The 22502-nt window shown below is 35.9% G+C and overlaps 1 protein-coding gene across 1 annotated transcript in view; it reads left to right on the top strand.

Annotated features, from left to right (window-relative positions):
* The first annotated feature begins 3351 nt into the window (after window positions 1-3351).
* gch1 (GTP cyclohydrolase 1) overlaps window positions 3352-22502 on the top strand; it is a 33173-nt gene continuing 14022 nt past the window's right edge. Inside the window, exons 1-2 of the mRNA XM_022673309.2 lie at window positions 3352-3970; window positions 19739-19848. Coding sequence (XP_022529030.2) covers window positions 3571-3970; window positions 19739-19848 — 510 coding nt within the window. The 5' untranslated portion in view covers window positions 3352-3570. The remainder of the gene's footprint in view (window positions 3971-19738; window positions 19849-22502) is intronic.

Consider the following 22502-nt stretch of genomic DNA (forward strand, 5'->3'; position numbering starts at 1 on the left):
GTGTCAAATCTGCATTTGTCTTATCATTTGTATTTTTCCCCCCCTACAGATTTCTTATGTTTTAGCTTTTTTGTCATAGTTACATTTTTGAGATTATCAAATTAACTTTAATATCAGACAAATATAACCTGCATAAATATAAAAAGTACTTTTTAAATGGTTATTTTATTTATTAAGGGGGGGAAACTATCCAAACTGTATGTAAAAAAAAAAAAGAAAGAAAGAAAAATTGTTAGCCCCTGCCATAAATAAACTGTGATATTAATCACACTTTTTGTAAAGCTAAATTCAATTTCACTACTTACCACAACCAGACCTGATTACTGCCAGACCTGTAGAATCAAGAAATCACTTAAATAGAACCTGTCTGACAACATGAAGCAGATAAAAGATCTCAAAAATCAGCAGAGAAAGACCAACTGTGCTCTCTCGGGGCTCCGGCTGCTGATGGCATCTAAATGCAAAGGTAGAAAATTTGATGTAAAATCTTTTCGTCATATATATATATATATATATATATATATACTCATCCACTTCTCAATATATATATATATATATATATATATATATATATATATATATATATATATATATATATATATATATATATATATATATATATATAATATGTATATATATATATATATATATATATATATATATATATATATATATATATATATATATAATATGTATATGTAGTGCAGTATACAATAAATAAGTTTTCATGTGGTCAGTGTAATGTTTGGCAGTTTAATTTTCTGACTGTTTCAAGCTAAATTTGAAAATAGAAAATTGGGTATAAAACTTAATTATTCGTTCAATATGCTTTGTTTATTTTGTGCTTTGATTATTAATGACATTTCCTGACCGTTTTAGGCTAAATGCAAAATTAGAAAATTAGATGTAAAAAAATATTTCACTTTATGTAGAGCAGTGCCCCTCACAATCAGAATTTTAGGAAAAATGAAAAAAATGATCTTTATTTTATTTTCTGATTTTTACCATTTTTGCATTTTGCAAGGATTATACCATCAGATAAAGATACAAAAATGGACAAATCTGAGAATCTGAGAGAAGATTCACCTTTTCATTGTTTTTGAAATTCTGTTTGCAAAAGGTTGAAATGAAAAACTAGATTTGAATGAATTAACATTACACTGGTCTTATCCATTTTTCCTATTAGTTTTTTTTTTCATTTCTGCCCCTCACAATCTGAATTTTAGGAAAAATAAAAATTATATTTTCTTTTTCAAATTTTTCCATTTTTGTATTTTGTAAGTTGGATTATACCATCTAGATTTGTGTTTCAAGATACAAAAATGGACAAATCTGAAAATCGAGAGAAGATTCACCTTTTCTTTTTTCTTGACATTCTGTTTGTGAAAGGCAGAAACAAAAAACTAGATAATTGAGAAAAAAAATGGATAAAAACACATTTCTTCTTTACTCTACTGAGTGGGAAAAATAATACGTTTTATGTTACACTGACCCTTCTGCCTCAGCATGTAATTAAATCACAGTGAGGGGAGTAATTTTATTTATTTATCTTTTAAACACACCTCTTTTGGGTCAGGCTCCGCCTCCTCCTGTGCTGAGACTGCCTACACTGTCCTCAATGTCTCCCTTTCTTCTCTATAGACTGGATCAACAGGTTTACGCTTTAATGGGGAATTTCTGGCATATTTTAGTTGTTTTTTACTGAGTTTTGCACCAAATCAACTGCTGTACGAAGCAATACTCACTCCACTATACTGTTAAAGGATTTAATCATTGTTTAATATGTGTAAATGTTGGTGTATTCTTTGTGTGCAAGCATTATATTATATATTTGTTATTAGTTAATGATTTTTTTTTGCATTGTTAAGAAACGTATTAAGTAAATAAGATCAGATTATTATTCTATTATAACATTTACTAGACAAGGCCAGTTTATTTATATGGCACCTTTCATACACTATAGTCATTCAAAGTGCTTTAAAAATTAGAAAATACAAAAACTTGTAAGAGAATAACAATAAAAATGGAAATAAAAGTTAAATAAAGCATGAATAAAACATGATTTAAACATGATTACATATATATTTTTTGTAGCACAGATTAATGTAAAGTGATTTCATTTTTTATTACAGTTTTGTCAAATAATTCCACGTTTATTACATATTTATAGACTTTTATTTTTGATTAATTACTCTAAGTAAATAAATATCTGTATTTATTTAAGTTGAAACAAGAACACTGGATGTGCATATATTATGCATTAAAAGGTGCCATTGGAAAAATGATCATTTAAATATGTAATTAGGTGCTACCTTACAGGTTAAGAATTATTGTCCCTGAAATTACATGTTTTTATTACAATTTTTCCCAAAATAATTGCACTATTTATTACTTCACATCTTGAGGTGTTACTACGTTTTTAGAGTATCAGTAGTAAGTGCTAAGGTCTGCTTATAGTACATTAGATGTGTATCATAAAACCTTAATAAATGTAATGAATAAGTATATTATATTATATATATTTAAATAAACATTTAAAAATAAATGCGTATGTATTTGCTCTTCTTTACTCAAGCCCAACTTAATGTAAACATTATTGTTATCCCAGATATTGCATAAAACATTTTTTTTTTAATAAAAAAATGTGCACAATTTATTACACATGTATTTTTTTGATGATTATTTAAATAGAATATTTATTATTAATATTTTAGGTTTCTTCTGTGAAGCAATACATTTATTATTTTTGATAAATTTGTTAAATTCATATTTAAATATATCATTAATAGCACAGATTAATGTAAAACATTATCATTACATTACATTTTTATTCATTTTTATCCAGATTAATTCCACTATTTATTTTTTTTTGTATCTCTGAATTTTATTACTTTTCTTTACAAAATTTTTGGTTTACAAAATGTAATAAATAAAGTGCTACAACTTCTATTTACAGTATATTAGACATGTATCATATATCCTAATTATTGTAATAAAATAATTTATTGTGAATATTTTTTATTTCTAATTAAAGTATAATTTGTTTTATTCCTGGAAAGATGATTCAGGTTTGCTTCCACTAATCATTTATTGATTTAGCTGTTGACCAATCCCAGCGAAGGTGGAGGCACGATCAGCCAATCCCGTTCGACTATGTCCCTGAGGGGGCGTGGCTGAGGCTGGCTTGCCTGAATACGGGCGTTTAAATCAACGCAAACCAAACCCATCATCCTCTTACGGAGCCCCGCCCTGCGGGGGACGTGGCGTTGCGTCACAGCGCGACTCGACCAATGGCGTTTTAGGAATTAGCGGCGTGTTTATAAAGCCCAATGTGCTCGCGCCGCCGCTGAGTGTGTGCGTGTGTGTACGGTAGTGTGTGTGTGTGAGTAAGGAGTGTGTGTGTGTAGTTTCATTCTGACTGTCTGACTGTCTTTCTTCAGTTGAGAGAGTAAAAAAGAAAAAGAGGGAAGACAATAGAAAATAAGAAAGAAAGACAGGAAGAATCTCCCTCCCTCTTTGATCTCTTTGGTCTGTTTTCTTTGATCTCGCGCTGTAGACAGATAGTAGTAGATGGAGCGCGCGAAGCTGAGGCAGGGGGAGCAGGAGGACGCGGCGGCGGCAGCGGCAGCGGCAGTGGCGGGGGGGGAGCAGCACTCTCTGAACGGGCACTGCGAGGGCGGCCGGTCGAAGGTGGCCCGGTGTCGGGAGTCCCCCGGGGAAGCGTCCGGCAGCGGCGCGAGGACCCCCGGCCAGAGCGGCCACAGCTCCTCGGTGATGGAGAGCTGGAAGGAGGAGCGCACGCGGAGCGTGGAGGACAACGAGATGAGCCTCCCCAGCATCGCCGCTGCCTACACCACCATCCTCCGGGGGCTAGGAGAAGACCCCCAGAGACAGGGCTTACTGAAGACCCCCTGGAGAGCTGCCACTGCCATGCAGTTCTTCACCAAGGGCTACCAGGAGAAGATCATAGGTGGGTAAAGTTTAAAGTTACCTAGAAATAGTAAGTACTAGTAGATGTATTGAACACAGAGTGAATGATTATGCCTTACAGCCAATGAAAACCTAAAAATCTGTGTCTCAGAAACTTTTGGCAGTGTGCCAAGTCCTGCTGGAAAATAAAATCTTGATAATAAAACACAGTGGATCAACACCAGCAGATGACATGTCTCTCCGAAACATCACTGTTCATCAGTAAATTGAGGTCTAAGTTTCCACCAATCAGTGATGGTTTGGTTGGAGAGACATGTCATCTGCTGGTGTTGATCCACTGTGTTTTATTATCAAGTCTAAAGTCAGTGCAGTTTTGTTTTCCTGCAAAATCTTACAGCACTTCATATCTTACAGCTTCCCTCTGCTACTGAGAACTTTTGTAGAGATGCAGATTTCATTTTCCAGCAGGACTTTGCACACTTCCCACACTGCCAAAAGTGCCAATTGGTCTAATTATATAATATTCTAATTTTCTGAGACACTGATTTGTGGGTTTTCATTGGCTGTAAGCTTCATAATCAACAAAAAAAGAAAAAAGCTTAAAATAGATCACTCTGTGTTTAATACATCTATACGTTATGAGTTTTACATGTTGAACTGAATTACTGAAATAAAGTAACTTTTCAATATATATATATACACATATATATATATACATATATATATATGTATATAAATATGTATATATATATATATATATATTATATATATTTTTTTTTTCGACGCACTTTCAAACCGATGCTTGCTGATGTTTTTATTGTATGCTGGAAAAGGACCAAACAACACTGGCCGCAGTAATACAATTGGTCATCTCTCCTTCATATTAGACCCACATATTTAGGGTTCATAGTTAAATAAGATCAACCCAAAAAAAAAAATTTGAACAAAAACTAAATACAGTTTTTCTTACGGATTTTCTATAATTTATGCATATTAAATAGCTTTAATGTATTTTTGTGAAGTCTTTTCAAAGAAAAAGCAATTGCATAATTACAGTTTAAAAATATTTATTCAACACTGAACATTTTCAAAATCTCAGCTGCTTACGAGTATTTCCATTTATTTGTCCGAACACCAAAGTGCTTTTTTTCCCTCATTTTCATCCAAATAATTATTCGTATTTAAATCAAATGAAATCAGGTTTATGGACACATCACTGTCACACAGTTACACACGTTTACAGGTGAGGGAATAACATGCATACATAATGTGAATAGTCTTTCACTCTTTCATAATAGTAAAATAGCACAATATACACAAATAAACGCCACTCTACATCTTTATTTTAGACTATTTTCTACTAAGTAAGAGGAGTGATCTACAGTGAAACAGACCTATAAATCAATAATCAATAAAAACCCTAAAATTACAATCAAATATTAAGTGTAAAAGTGAGAAAATAGGAAAATTGAACATCAGTAGATTGTGCTCAGTGCTGTTCTTCAATAGAAGTAAAGGTATAAATCAGTTGAAACTACATTATAATTAAAACAAAATATTTTTTTTATTTAAAAGTAGCATCATTATCTCCAAATTTAGCAAAGAATACAGTTTTATGCTAGTATATAGGTCAAACACAGTGTACAACTTAAAAAAAAATATATATATATATTTGTAAAAAGTTTCTTGTCTGACATTTTAATCTTGTCAGAATTACATATTTTTTTAACTGTGTTTTCTGAAAAGCCATATTAAAGCAAATTCTGTGAAATTCTTCGAAATTAAACCATAAATAACAAGAAACACGAGGTGGAACTAAGTAGTGGTGAGCGATATGACGACATTAGATCACGAGAACCCAAACCGTGTTTTATTATAAAAGGGTAATAGATATACTGCTGCACATTGTGTGTTCGGTCTAAATAAAAAGCTTAAAAAATACTAAAATAGCAGTAATAAAAGGAAATATCACTTATTGTAACATATTTGCTCTGTTATGGTGTTGAACCAGTACCTTAAGGTCATGTTGAGAGCATATTTAAGCTGTATTCCATAGATTAAACCTGAGCAGAGGTTGCCAAATATTTACAAATCAACCCAATTAATACATCAATTTTATTTAAAAAGTCATCCAAAGTTGGGGATCGTGGCCCACGGATTAAAAACCACTAGTTTACGCTTTGTTATAATACATCTGCTGAATACAGTATAGCAGACAGTGAGGAACAGCCGGCATAGGGCATGTTTAAGTTCATTTTTTACACTCGACTGAAAGATACGAGCTGTAAAGGACTAGAATAGCATTAGTAGCATTAGCTGAACTAGCTTAGCCTTAGCATGTGATCGTTTAATAAAAGACAGAGGTATATTTATGATAACTGAGATAAAAAATTATGTTGCTGGGATATTAACAATGTTCAGTGTTAACTAACATTTCAAAGCTGTAGTTTTATAATTGCTTTTCTTTGAATTTGAAAGTATTTATTTCAGTTTCAGGCAAAATTGTTATTTTCTGTGCATATCTAATAATAATTATCCATCATAATAGTACATGGTTCTGTGGAAATGTATCCCTGTGAGATGCTATAGTGTATAAAGCTGTATAAAGTCATATAAATCAGTGTAATAATCAGTTTTCAGTGTTTTGCATGCAGTCAGGCCATGTGGTTTTCTAGGAAATAAGCAGACCATGTATAAAAGGAAAGCATAAAGCTGGAAGGAACTTCCTGCAGAGTGTAAGTGTTTTTTTTTTTGTGTGTGTGTTTTTTTAGCCGTATACTTTCATATTTATTTTTTTGTTTTCCAGCTTGTGCAGTTTTTGGCTAAACCTGTATTTCCCCCTTGTTCTTGCATCATTTTGGCAATTCCAGTAATACATTTCCAATTTAAGGAAGGAAAAAGGATCAGGTCTTCCTCATTCCTCCTGCATGTGCTCTCCCTTTATTGTGCTCATCATTTCCTTTATTGCACTACCTGTGCTTCACCAGTGATTACTGACTCACTTATGGTCAATTAAAACAAAATTTTCCCATTACGCTCCAGTGTTGACCCAGCTTCATCACGTTAACCAATCAAGGCCCAGAACATTGTGCACAGTCGGGTTAAAATCTATATAATGTGCTTAATTTTTGTGCTAAATTTTGTTTCTGCAGCAGAGCTTAGTATTTAATCCTTATATAAACTCAGATTTACTCTGAATGAACAGGTTATTATGCATAGTCATTAGTGTGGAGTCGCTCCCCTATAACAGCTACAATATGTGGACAAAAGTTTTGGGACACTTAAATATTACACCTACAGGGGTTTTCACAACATTACATTCTATATCACTTGTTATTATTATGTTTTAGGGTAATGTTAGGGTTAGGTTTTAAGTCTGTATAATAGTTAGGGTTAAATTTAGTGTTGGAATTAGATATAAGTTTTAGGCTAATGTTAGGTTTTAAGGCTGTACAGTGGTTAGTGTTAAATTAAATGTTAGGGTTAGATTTTAGGCCGAACTTAAGGTTAGGTTTTAAGGCTGTATAATGGTTAGGGTTAAGTTTAGTGTTGGGGTTATTTTTAAGTTTTAGGCTAATTTTAAGGTTTGGTTTTAAGGCTGTATAATGGTTAGGGTTAGATTTAAGTTTTAGGCTAATGTTAAAGTTAGGTTTAAGGCTGTGTAATGGGTAGGGTTAAGTTTAGTGTTTGTTTAGATTTAGATTTTGGGCTAAAGGTAGAGGTAGGTTTTAAGGCTGTATAATAGAAAGGGTTAGATTTATGTTTTAAGGCTGTGCAATTATTAAGGTTAAACTTTGTGTTAAGGTTAGATTAAGGTTTAGATTGATGTTTTAGGCTAAAGTTAAGGTTAGGCTTTAAGGCCTGTGTAGTGGTTAGGGTTAGATTTAGTGTTGGGGTTAGGTTAAGGGTTAGATTTAAGTTTTAGGCTAAAGTTAATTTTAGGTTTTAAGGCTCTGTAGTGGTTAGAGTTAAATTTAGTTTTAGGGTTAGATTTAGGTTTTAGGGTAATGTTAGGGTTAGATTTAAGTTTTAGGCTAAAGTTAATGTTAGGTTTTAAGGCTCTATAGTGGTTAGAGTTAAATTTAGTTTTAGGGTTAGATTTAGGTTTTAGGGTAATGTTAGGGTTAGATTTTAAGGTTGTATTATGGTTAGGGTTAGATTTAGTGTTAAGGTTAGATTAAGGGTTAGATTAAAATTTTAGGCTAATGTCAGGGTTTAGTTTTTATGGCTGTATAATAGTTAGGGTTAAATTAAGGGTTGGGGTTGGATGTAGTGTTGTTTTAATAGATATTCAGTTGAATGTTCGTTAAATGTTAGTTGAGGTGTATTTAATGGACCTTCCAAGTAAAGTGATACCCTAACGTCTTAAATAAATGTGATAAATAGTGAAATAATTTGTTATTTTTGAAAGTTATGAGGTCTGAAAGCATGTTATATTGATGATGACTTTGCAGTTTAGTCTGTATTATAACTGGTGGAGGCTTGGCGACGCCCCCTTTTCTCGGTTTACCCCAGATCCCCTTAAAACTCCACATCTGGACCTGGTTTAGACAGAGGTTTAGGGCATTTCTCATGCAGATGTGTGTTTCTGTGCTTTCCTGTAATAAACCTGCACATGTTAACTGTGTGTGGAACTGCTGCCCTCGCTGACCTTTACCCTAAATAAGCAGATATGAGCCAGCGGAGAGCATACAGCGCGCTTTATCACCGTGACATAATGATGAAATAGGAATATTCTGAGAAAATCTCTCGTCTGATTGGCCGGCGTGTTCACCACCCCCTTAAATAGCTGCGTGGCGGACTGTAGACTGTATACTGTTTAAAGTACAATAAGAGAAAGGGGGTGAAATGTCATAAGTATGACAAGACATGGATCATAAATATATAGATTTTGATCAGTTGCACCAATAAAAAAGGGGGATTAGAGCTTGAAACTTTACACAGTGTTACATTACATTACATTAACTCAAACAGGGTTAAATATAGCTCTTTTATTAAATAAAAAATGAATAAAAATGATAAATAACTGTATGAATATAAACTAACTAATATATCTACATTTAGCTTTTATTACACCCCATTCTAAAGCCATAGTCCTTAGTTTGGAGTCGGTCCCCCTTTTCCCGCTACGTTATAATGTGGACAAAAGTGAAGAGACACCTACCATTAGAACCAACCCTAGTGAAAAAAGGTAGATTAAAAATATTAATCATTATTATGCTATAGTGCACTAAAGTGTTCTTGTAGCCTCATTATTCATCAATATATTTAAAGAGTGCTAAAATGGAACAGCTTTTTTGTACTTATTATACTTTAATTACAGTATAAAAATAGTATAAAAGTCTTACTTAAATTGTATTTAAAGTGTATTTAACTGCACTAAAATGAAACCATTTTAAATATACTTAAGTAACATTTTAAACATTTAAACTACTTCATGTATGTAACCCTATATTTTAAATATGCTTACAGTAAAATTATAATACATTTAATTATTAGAGTATTACAACTGTATCACTATTATTATTATTATTATAATACACCAGGTATATTAAAGTATATGTACTAAAAATGATGTTAAATATATGTGATCTATTTACATTAAAGCACAAATATGCTTCTTGTTCCTGTCTTTTGTAAGTAGCACACTTCTAGTATACTTTGTTGGGTATAAATATATATTTTAATATACTGTACTACAATTTTTAGCTTGTTACAAATTTACTTACATTTTTTATTTGACATTTAAATGTTATTTAACACTGTATGTTATACTTTTTAATATTTATATTTTCCTAAATATAATTACAGAGCCTTGAAATACATTTTAACTGTTCCATTTTAAGTTACATGATACATTGCACTTTAAGTGAACTACTGTTACAGTTGTTTTTAATACACTTTGCTAAAAAGTACAAAAGTATATTTGGAAATAAGTATTTTAGAAGTATATTGAATTACATTAAACTAAAACTGTACTTCATAGTAGTCTATTTATTTAAAATACACTATATTGTTCTTTTTAAAAAAAAGTATGATCAAAATTTACTTTCAAACATTTGATGAAAGCATAATATTAATGTACTTTTAATGTATTTTAGGTAAGTACATAAATCTGTAAGTATATTTACAGCATACTTAGACATTTCTCAATATGTTTTAAGTACAATTATTTTTTTTTATTTTATTTTTTTTCCGTCAGGGCATAGTCATTAGTTTGTAGTCGATCCCCGCCTTTTCAGCTACGTTATATATTGGGACACCTACCAATCTAAACCCATAGTCATTAGTTTGGAGTCGGTCCCCCTTGCAGCTCTACACTATGTTCTGCCAGCCTCACTCACAAGATAATACCTCACTACTTATATAGGAGTGGGAGTTCTCAAGCCATTCTTCAGAGGAAACACTTCATGATGTATGTATTTAGTATATATTGCCTGTTCTGTGAGTGAGTGCATGTCTGTGCATAATGTGTTCATTAGACCCAACTCCATCAGTATATTTTCAGAGAGGTTCTGATGAGGCTGATGTAGAATCCACAGTGTTGGGAAGGTTACTTTTAAAATGTAATCCCTTACAGATTACTGATTACATCACTCAAAATGTAATTTGTAACGTAATCGGTTACATTACTTCAAGTGAGTAACGTAATCTGATTACTTTGGATTACTTACAATATTGTCGTTTTTTTAAGCCTGAATGAATGTAGCAACCACATCTTGCATATTATTGTTTTATTTTTCCTTCCAGTTAATAGATAGACAAATAAAACAGCCTTTTCAATCACCCTATAAAAATACTTATGAAACCATTTAATCAAACGATTTTATAAAACACTTCTATAAATTGATGATAAAATCATTAAAAACCAAACAATGTAACAACAACTGTAAGCTAACTATTTGCAGGTTTGCCACTTTCTGCAGGTGGATTTTTTGCCAGGATTATCTAGGGGTGTAAATCACAAGATTCATTACGATACGATACAATACGATTATTTTAGTCAGCGATACGATAATGTACGATACCTCAAATTATGTCTTTATACGATACAATTCGGTCCAATAGGATTTAATGCGATTACAATCTGTTCCTTTTCTAAGAACTCACAAATGCAAAAAATATATAATTTGAATGTTTTATTATTAAATGTCACATGCAGTGTAATCATAAACAGTAAACAATAATTCACTTCAACACTTTAATTTCCATTATTTAAGTTCCATTTGAGAACATCAAATGCAGAAGAAAAAAAAAAAAAAAAAAAAAAAAAAGCGCCTGTTATATTTAGAGTTTACAATGTGTGTATGGATGTTGGTGATGAATAGTCAATCATTCTCTACATTTCCTGATTCAGTAGGGTCTTGACAAACAAATTACAAAATTTGTAATTTATATCACAATGCATTGAAGAGTTACACTGCATTATATTAGGTGTCCACCGGGCGTCTCCAAAGTGTTCAAAACCTCTCCAGTAAATCTGTCTCTATACAGCCAGAGTTTGTAATATTTTTGTTTGTTTGTGATAAAATAAATGAATGTAAGTCTATTTCAGAGTAATATTAATACTTTTTGATGAAATGACAAACAAAATTATGTTTATTACTTATGTTTAGCAGAGGGAATTTGGTGACAGCGGTTAGGCATGCCCCTCCCCCAGCCATTAGGAGACCAATCAGGGCAAATTACGTACCAATGTTTTCGTCTAAGGGTGGACTATTGGTTGAAATAGGTGTCAATCACTTTTGTGACGCTGGAGAAAGGCTATGACCTGATTGGATTGGATTGGATTGATCCAGCGCTCACGTTATTGGTTCAAAAGACGATCACTCAAGAAAAATAGTGGTTTGTGGACCAATAAAAAACACAGAATCTAGAAGAGGACATCCTTAGCTTTGTATTCACGTACAACTTTACGTGAAAATATTACATTGTGTAGTCGCTAGGAGCCTGAGAATATTACGTTTCAGCTGCGCTGAAAATAAACGCATGTTTGTGAGGAGAAGTAAGCAGGAGAATAAAGGACTTTAAGGATATTTTATCTGCGATTCAGTGCTGTACTGTGGATGCTGTGATAGTAAGTGAATTTTCTATAATGTAATATGATGTTATTTTATATACTAATAATATTTTATAAGGCTATTTTGTTGGGGAGGCGTGTTTCACATGTAAACAATGTGAAAAACAGGCTGTTTTCAGTTGGCGATTTCTGGCGACTGGTTTCATGTAGATGGTTGTAAATTTGCATGCAGGTAGTTAAATTAGTACTAAAGAATATGAGTCGGTTATTTGGTCGGTGTGTTTAGAATATTTGACGCTTATAAGCATTCTACTTTACATAGTCAGAACGGCCCGCCGACGGGCTAGAGGGCGCTTCTGCAGTGAAAACATTCTGAGCAGGAGGTTGTGAATCATAGAATATTCTGATGTCGTGATTTATGTGAATGTGATTGCGTTTTGTCAGTGTTGGATTGGAAGACCAAAAATAGGGAAGTACCGCAATGTAATCCATTTATTTTAGCAGAGTAACTGTAATCTGATTACCATTTACTGAAGCAGTAACTGTAACGGATTACAGTTACTCATAATTTGTAATCTGATTACGTAACGCTGTTACATGTAATCCGTTACTTCCCAACACTGAGAATCCATGCTCTTATATTTAACTACAACTGCTCTCAAACAGCTGATCCCACATCAGTATTCACACTGCAGAAACATACGTAAATATAAATATAAAAATAGTGTGATTTATGTATTAATATATTCTATGCACTTTTTTTAAACATACAGATCCTTCAAATGAAGTGATTCAATAGAACAGGGTGTAAAATTCATATATATATATATATATATAAAGAGCCATTTAAAAGCATTTTAACAAAGCAAGGGGTCAGAGAACATGTAATGTTTTTTTTTTTTTATTGTACTTTATTATTTATTATATTTTGTTACCAAACTATCAATTGTAGGCACTTGAAATAGACATTGAAATAATATTAAAAAAAAATAAACATAGCCTTATTATTTTAACCTATGCCCCATAGAAAGGAATGACCCAAAATGCCCAGTGCTTACTCACTTACTCACTCAATATCTCACCATACCAAATATTGATTTCTGAACTCTTAAAACATTAGCATTGTTGTTTCTGAATGCATTTGAACTTGAAAAGCTCTGCAAAGGTCTGAAAGCTCTGCATCTTTTTCCTCATTGTTTTTATTTGTAATTTGGGAGAAATGTTGTCTGTAGTTTATAGAATAAAACAACAATGTTCATTTTACTCAAACATAAACCTATAAATTGCAAAATCAAATAAACTGATCATTTGTTCCGTAGCTGTAGGTTAATACTGTATAAATAAGCTACATTTTCTACAAATAAATGTTAAAAAAGGTGAGAGTCAGTACTGAGCATTTTGGGTGATTCTCCTCTGTGGAACGTAGCTGTAGGTTCAAACAAAAAGTGGCTAAATTTGTTGCTACTCACTTATCGTATTTTTCTAACTGTAATGCGCATTTAAAATCACTTTTAGTTTTTACTGAAATGATCAGTGTGTCTTATAATCCGGTGCTCCTTATGTATAAATTCTACCAGTCAGGTATTAAGGAGCAGTAAAGCCACTCCACTGAAGTACAGAGTTATACAGGAGTTTCAGTTTAGGTCTCCAGCACTAAGGCTGAAGCAGTATTAGCATTAGCATTAGTCGCTAACCACCACGCTAGCTCTTTCGCTGTTCAAAGGCAGGCATGTGTACTGTGTTAAAACTAAGTTACCTGGGACAAACCGCTAGCTGATAGCGCCCTCAGTGTAGCACTATTGGCATTGCATTTATGCCCCGCTAGCACTGCGGTTAGCGGCTAATGCTAATTCTGATGCTGCTGCACTCAGCTTTAAGTGCTGGAGAAACTTCACTGAAAACTTATTCATAGACAAAATTTTGGGAATCTAAGCTTACTGTAAATAAATGTTTTCAGGAGGAAAATCTGTGTAGATTGACATCCAGCGCCATTTTGATTTTAAAAGAAAATGTTGTTTTTTTGTCGCTTAATGCGACAAATACTGTATTTTGGAAATAACTCTCTAGAGGAGTCTAAGCATAAAATCACTGAGTTTGCAACACTGGCTTTATTCCTTTATTCAGGGATTTATTCCTGCCTGTATACAGATTTTGCATATGTGTAATCGTACGCTCGTTTTTACCAGTTTTCCCTCAAGAATCACAAAGTTTTTTACCCACATCAATCTACTGTACTTCTGTTCTGAACTGATTCACACTGTATCAGTTGGCAGTGGACTTTGGGCGGGGGTTGCCACCCCTGCCTCCCCCCGCTAGTCCTCAAGAGCTCCCATTCACTCCCATTTGATTTCAACAACACCAAGCAACCATTTAGAACACAGCTGGAACCACTTGGAGAACACCTGGTACACCATGGCAACCTCACGGCAACCTCATTGCAACAGCTTAGCAACCAACCCCCTTTTCCATAGTGTTACATTTACATTAGAGCTGACCATGATTCAGAAATACATTAAAATACCTATAACTAATATTAAGGTGTGCTGTTTTTATATTATACAGTTCATGTTGTGCGCAATACAGTTGTTTTTAGTAAAATGTACACCTTTCCCATTGGCTTTTGGCAACATCGATTTGCATATTGGGCGTATCCTCCCACCACTCGCTTACCATTAGTGTGTAATCATTTCCTCTGGCTGCCTACTTTGACATTATTTTTATGTGTTCTGTTAACTGGCTGGTCTCAGTGTTTAAGGCGATAAGAGCAAGTTACTTTTTTTATGTTGCAGAGAGTGTGATTATAAACAGTTAGTATTTATGCAAATGTGTAGCAACTATAAATTACAGAATGATAATTTATTAACTTAAATTAGACCAAAATATATGCATATTTGATTAATGTTGATTTAATTTTGTTGACTCAACATTTTTTTTTTATTTGCTTGCAAATGCTTGAGTTGTACAATATACATTTCACTAAACTTAAATTAGACCAACTTTAACATTAGGCCAACACTTTAGACATTAAGTACATTTTGAATTTTAAGACTAATTTTTTTGCATATACTTATGTAAAATAAATTATCTGAACACCATATAGCATGTTTGCACAAAAAAAGACTTCAGTAAAATTACATATCTAACCTTAATATTAAAAGTTGTAAGTATTTTTTTTTTTCTGTTAGTTTGGTGCACTAAGTTGCCTTGAAATGTTGAGTTTTCTCTTTTTTCTCTTTTTTTCAATTATTTATTTGTCGTCTTTTTCTTTTTACAAAAGCACATGTATAAAAAGCACAAGGAATATTTATGATAAACAGTTTTCTCAATTTTAACAATGAAGCCATCTTGGATTCTGAATTTAGGGTTAGTGAGTAGAAAATAAAAAGTGTAGGAGCCATACGTGTAGAACTATTCTCAGTTCTCTGTTCATTTTTATAGTTTCTATCATTTAATCTGGTATTTAAATGGTTCTTTGGGTTCCTGAATGGAACATTTTAGCCATTTTTAAGGAACCCGTTTAAAGGCTGCTCTTTTTAAGGTTGTACGTGTTTGTGTTACTGTGTGGATGTTGATGTGTAATAGTGGTTTGGTGACTCAGGAGGTGAGTTGGTGAACAGGAAGTGCTTAATTTGTATGTAATTAATGATGTCAGAGGGTCTGTCTGAAGAACACGAGGCCAGAGAACCGATGGAGGCTCTAAAAAACATCTGGATTTGAGCTCCTTCCTCCAACACAGCGTCCTCCAGCACAGCCTCCTCCAGCACAGCCTCCTCCAGCACAGCCTCCTCCAGCACAGCGTCCTCCTGCACAACCTCCTCCAGCACAGCCTCCTCCAGCACAGCCTCCTCCAGCACAGCCTCCTCCAGCACAGCGTCCTCCTGCACAGCCTCCTCCTGCACAGCGTCCTCCTGCACAGCCTCCTCCAGCACAGCCTCCTCCTGCACAGCGTCCTCCAGCACAGCCTCCTCCAGCACAGCCTCCTCCTGCACAGCGTCCTCCAGCACAGCCGCTCCAGCTCTGCTGGGAGAATGCTTTGAACATTCAGTTAATGGCAAATTGGATCATGGATGTTTCCCATCAATCTGTACTGTATAACACACAGACACACAGACCCGCTCTGGACTTCCTGCTTTAGCCCCTGTGCTGCTCTGTGGGCGGAGCTTACGGCTCGGTAAACTGGGCTCCTGTGAATCTGAATACAGGCCCTGAAATGACCCGGCTATAATCGCGTGTATAGAATGGGGGCGTATTGAATGGCCATACAGAATGGGGTTGTATAGGATGAGCTTATATAATGGGCATATTGGATGGGTGTATTGCATGGCTATATAGGATGAGCTTATATAATGGGTGTATATGAAGGGGGGGGGGGCATATAGAATGGGTGTATTGCATGAGAGTATAGGATGTAGATATTGGATGGGGGTGTTGGATTGGGGGTGTTGGATGGACGTATAGGATGGGTGTATAGGATGAAGTTGTTGGATGGGGGGGTGTTGAATTGGGGGTGTTGAATTGGGGATTTTGGATGGCTGTATTGCATGGGTGTATAGGGTGAGCTTATATAATGGGTGTATATGAAAGGACATATGGGTGTATTGCATGGGCGTATAGGATGGGGGTGTTGGATAGAGATATTGGATGGGGTGTTGGATGGGGCATTGGTCTGAGGACCCCTTCGTTGACGTCCCTACAATCTGAAGGGTTTCCATGGTAACCTGCATGTATTTGCTTAGTGTGTGGTGATGGTAGCGGGTTTGAGAGAAACGACTTCAGGGCAAAGCAGATTTGATTTCCTGTTCTTTTTGTTCGGAGCTTTGTTTCACAAGAGCAGTGAGTGTGTTTGTGTGCACGCGAGTGTGTGTGTGTGTGTGTGTGTTCGTTCGTAAAGACCTGGATGTTGACAGCTTTCACAGTGAACAGCTGCTGCCCTCAGGTTGGGTTAAACTGAAGCTAAACTCTTAAATTTATCTGGAGCTGCTCTTAAACAGCAGCCTCAGGTGTTGTTAAACCTCCTGTTATGATGTGGGGGGAAACATGGTGTTTTGTATCTTTTTTGATACATTTTCTGACCTGAACTTCATTATTGTAGGTTTTTACAGAAGTTAAAATAAGTCTGTGAGCTATACAAAACATGTTCATGAAGTTTAGTGTCTTTCAGAATGGGCTGTTTAAGGGCTCGGCCCTTTAATGCCAATAAACTGTTGCAGGCTATTTCATGTTTACGGTGAGCATTTGCCACACGTTAGTGTTAGTTTGTGCTAGTTCTAGTTAGTTCATGCTTATCTGTGATGGAAACAGAAAACTCATTATTGGAAAGTTAAATCTCCCTCTTCTGCTGACTTGCCACAAAAAGCAGGTACAGATCCCTCCCTCAGAAGAAGTCTGCAGGATAATCCTGCTGTGTACTGTCTAAGACTTTCAACCAGCAGAACGAAATGGAAACGCTTCTTCAACTTCTATATTAGGCGGGGCTCTGGTGGGAGTTGACAAGTGAGTGGTGGAGCCATGTTGGTTCTATACAGATTTCCTTATTGTGATGCCACAATAAAGGAGGAATGAGAAAATGATGAGTTTCTTTGATTTTACCAAAGTAAAAACCTCTGGAATATAATCAAGAGGAAGATGGATGATCACAAACCATCAAACCACCAAACTGAACTGCTTGAATGTTTGCACCAGGAGTAAAGCAGCATAAAGTTATCCAAAAGCAGTGTGTAAGACTGGTGGAGGAGGAGAACATGATGCCAAGATGCATGAAAAAAACTGTGATTAAAAACCAGGGTTATTCCACCAAATATTGATTTCTGAACTTCTCATTTCTCATTTTCTGTAAATAAATGCTCTAAATTAGAATATTTTTATTAGGAATTTGGGAGAAATGTTGTCTGTAGTTTATAGAATAAAACAACAATATTAATTTTACTCAAACATAAACCTATAAATAGCAAAATCAGAGAAACTGATTCAGAAACTGAAGTGTGTATAGTATAAATCATGCCGTTTATCCTGGTAATAAGCTGTTTTAGTACATTGTGAGCAGCGTGTGTGTTATGAAGGGATCTGTGATCACAGCTTGTTATCAGGTCGTGCTGGTTTAATATTAGGGTTTGTTTTCTGCTCTTTATTGGATGCACTTGATGCCGTATTGATCCCGCTGGTGATAATGGGCTCTGGAATCAATATGTTTGTAGTGTCCACAGCCCTGCCCGTAAATGACACCCTCAGACACCCAGAGCAGAGAGGCAACAAGTGGCTCCCTGAGCCGCCCGCTTCCCAATGAAACTTTCCCCCGCCGGAGAGATAGACAGCAGGAAATTAAACGCCGAGCGAGAGAAAGAGACCTGATAACAGCAGCAGAGACGGCGTCAGGGTATTGCTTTATATATAATCACCCTGCTTTACAACTTAGACTACAGGTTTACCACAATAAAACCAGTTAATTTATAGCACCTTCCATACAAAGGGCTTTACATTGTCAGGAATACAATACAAATACATAAAAACTAAATAAAAACCTTTGAAAATTGTAAATATATATATATATATATATATATATATATATATATATATATATATATATATATATATATATATAGTACAACGAGTCATTAAAAAGCAAGGCAATTAAATTACAGCATATCGATCCACCTTTATTTAATCTCAGTAATACATTTTCCATGCAGCTGAGCATTTACAATTTAAAAAGACTGAAAAAAAAATAATTTAAATTAAAATCATGTATTTTAATCAGGTGAGCTAAAATAAGTAATTTTATAAACTAAACAACAAAAATTAAAATGTAAAGGCGTTAGAAAAACAAGCAAACTGTATGAGATTTAATTAATAATAAATTATATAATTCAGAATAAAAAGATAAGTGGATAGTCTAAAATGTAAAGCAATACAATAAAGAAATACATAAGTAGAATAATAAAATAGAAACAAATAGAGGACTAAATAAATGAAGTAGATAAAATAACACCAAGACTATATAAAAAGTAAGTAAGGAAAATAAAATAAAAGATAAAACAAATTGAAGACCTGATAGAATAAATAAAAGGACAAAAAAGGACAAAAATAAAATGGGGAATAAAATTAATAGAATGATATTAAAAAAATAAAAAATCTGAAAGGTAGAACAGAACTAAACTTAACTAAAACAGTGGCAGGCTGTCTGAAGGTGATTTTGTAGTTTTTATATGAACACGTATCAAGTAATGAAGTACAAATACTAAGTAGTACTTTACTGGAGTAATTATGTTTATCTGAAATTTCTACTCCTTACATTTTAAAAATATTCTCGTTACTCCTATTTTATTTCAGCTTGTTTGCATTCTGGCTTCCAACTAAGCTTCTTTAATATATTTACATTGCTCTGTATGTAAAATACATTCATTTTTAATGAGCATATATGCAGCTGAAACACTAGGGAACAGCCTAGTGCAAAATCCCAAATTTATTAACATTTTAACATTATAATCACTATGGCTTTTAGAAAAATGTTTTTGTTCTTAATGGCTTTATTTTTTCTTCTTACATTAATTTTACTTTTATACTTTGAGTAGTTTTGAAACCAGTACTTTTAAACAAGTACAGTAAAAGGTAAAAAGCTTAAGGACAATCTGCTCTGCCTCTGGTTCTTCAGGTTAAACTCAATGAAGGCAGTCTGAGACAAATGCTTGGTCTGGGAGAGGGTGGCAGGTTTAATGAATGAGCAGGTGTATCTGGTTTTCTGGCTGTAAATTAAAGATGTTTATTTCTTTGTTTTTGTCGTTTCTCCTGCAGATGTTCTGAATGACGCCATTTTTGACGAGGATCACGATGAGATGGTGATTGTGAAGGACATCGACATGTTCTCCATGTGTGAACACCACTTGGTTCCCATCTTCGGCAGAGTAAGCCTCGTTTTACCCTCCTCACTTTATTGATTTTAACTATCTAGGCACTATCTAGCTTCCATGCTGCAACACCATCGGAACCACTTAGCAACCACCTTGGATGTTATTTATTCTTATTTATTCTTAACTATTATCTTTTTTTTTATTTATTTATTTTTTTTACTTTTATTTCTAATTTTAGTTGTTCTCTTAGCTCTCTCTCTCTCTCTCAAAAAAAAAATATATATTTTTCTAATTTGGCAGCACACCAGAAGTGATTTTTCTTTTTGCCAAATTTTGCTATTTTTTCAGTTGCCAAATATTCTACGCATCCCTATTAATAACACCAGGGGTTGTGTTATATGTATGTTTTTAGTGTTTCTGAAGGAATAAATGTTGAGTAATGTTCTGAGCTCCGGCACGAGCAGCGCTTCAGATACGACACTGTCATAATGAGTGTAATTAACTCTCCCTGAGGGACAGAAATACCCCGGACACACACACACACACACACACACACACACAGAGAGAGAGACAGACAGACAATGGGCTGCTCTTTATCCTCAGGTTTGACATTTAGTGCAGCCTACAGTACACAGCGCAGCAGGTGCGTGCCATTTAAGACAAAGCGGCTCTGCGGTTGTTTCACGCTGTAAATGGAGGTGTTGATTGAACACGTCGCTGATCAGCCGCTCAGAGGGAGACGGCCCTTTCTTCTCTCACTCGCCGCAATTTGGTTTGTCAGATGGAGTCCGAGGGCGTCCGTGTGCTCGCTGACAGCTCCGCCGGTTCTGTCGTCAGCAGCCCCCCATCATCCCCCTCTATCATCCCTCCATCCTCCACTCATCCTCCACTCATCCCCTCCTCAATAAAAAGATAAAAGCCCAAAAGGTAAAACAGAAAATTGGATAAATACAAAGACAAATTAACTAAAAGGTAAAAGAGAAACTCAACTAAAACTGTTACAGGCTGTCTAAATACAGAGGAATAAATGGAGATACTTTTCACACTCCATACTCATCCATCCCCTCATCATTCCCCCTCATCCATCCCCTCACCCCCTCATCATTCCCCCTCATCCATCCCCTCATCACCCTTCATCCATCCCCTCATCATTCCCCCTCATCCATCCCCTCACCCCCTCATCACCCTTCATCCATCCCTTCATCACCCTTCATCCATCCCTTCATCTTTCCCCCTAATCCATCCCCTCATCATTCCCCCTCATCCATCCCCTCATCACCTTTCATCCATCCCCTCATCATTCCCCCTCATCCATCCCCTCATCACCCTTCATCCATCCCCTCATCATTCCCCCTCATCCATCCCCTCATCACCCTTCATCCATCCCTTCATCACCCTTCATCCATCCCTTCATCTTTCCCCCTAATCCATCCCCTCATCATTCCCCCTCATCCATCCCCTCATCACCTTTCATCCATCCCCTCATCATTCCCCCTCATCATTCCCCCTCATCCATCCCCTCATCACCCTTCATCCATCCCCTCATCATTCCCCCTCATCCATCCCCTCATCACCCTTCATCCATCCCTTCATCTTTCCCCCTAATCCATCCCCTCATCATTCCCCCTCATCCATCCCCTCATCACCTTTCATCCATCCCCTCATCATTCCTCCTCACCCCCTCATCCATCCCCTCATCATTCCCCCTCATCATTCCCCCTCATCATTCCCCCTAATCCATCCCCTCACCCCCTCATCATTCCCCCTCATCCATCCCCTCATCACCCTTCATCCATCCCCTCATCATTCCCCCTAATCCATCCCCTCACCCCCTCATCATTCCCCCTCATCCATCCCCTCATCACCCTTCATCCATCCCCTCATCATTCCCCCTCATCCATCCCCTCACCCCCTCATCACCCTTCATCCATCCCTTCATCACCCTTCATCCATCCCTTCATCTTTCCCCCTAATCCATCCCCTCATCATTCCCCCTCATCCATCCCCTCATCACCTTTCATCCATCCCCTCATCATTCCCCCTCATCCATCCCCTCATCACCCTTCATCCATCCCCTCATCATTCCCCCTCATCCATCCCCTCATCACCCTTCATCCATCCCTTCATCACCCTTCATCCATCCCTTCATCTTTCCCCCTAATCCATCCCCTCATCATTCCCCCTCATCCATCCCCTCATCACCTTTCATCCATCCCCTCATCATTCCCCCTCATCATTCCCCCTCATCCATCCCCTCATCACCCTTCATCCATCCCCTCATCATTCCCCCTCATCCATCCCCTCATCACCCTTCATCCATCCCTTCATCACCCTTCATCCATCCCTTCATCTTTCCCCCTAATCCATCCCCTCATCATTCCCCCTCATCCATCCCCTCATCACCTTTCATCCATCCCCTCATCATTCCCCCTCATCATTCCCCCTCATCCATCCCCTCACCCCTCATCCATCCCCTCATCACCCTTCATCCATCCCCTCATCATTCCCCCTCATCCATCCCCTCACCCCTCATCCATCCCCTCATCACCCTTCATCCATCCCCTCATCATTCCCCCTCATCCATCCCCTCACCCCCTCATCCATCCCCTCATCACCCTTCATCCATCCCTTCATCACCCTTCATCCATCCCCTCATCATTCCCCCTAATCCATCCCCTCATCATTCCCCCTCATCCATCCCCTCATCA

Source organism: Astyanax mexicanus, chromosome 14 (genome assembly GCF_023375975.1).
Source record: "Astyanax mexicanus isolate ESR-SI-001 chromosome 14, AstMex3_surface, whole genome shotgun sequence".
Classification (NCBI taxonomy): Eukaryota; Metazoa; Chordata; class Actinopteri; order Characiformes; family Acestrorhamphidae; genus Astyanax; species Astyanax mexicanus.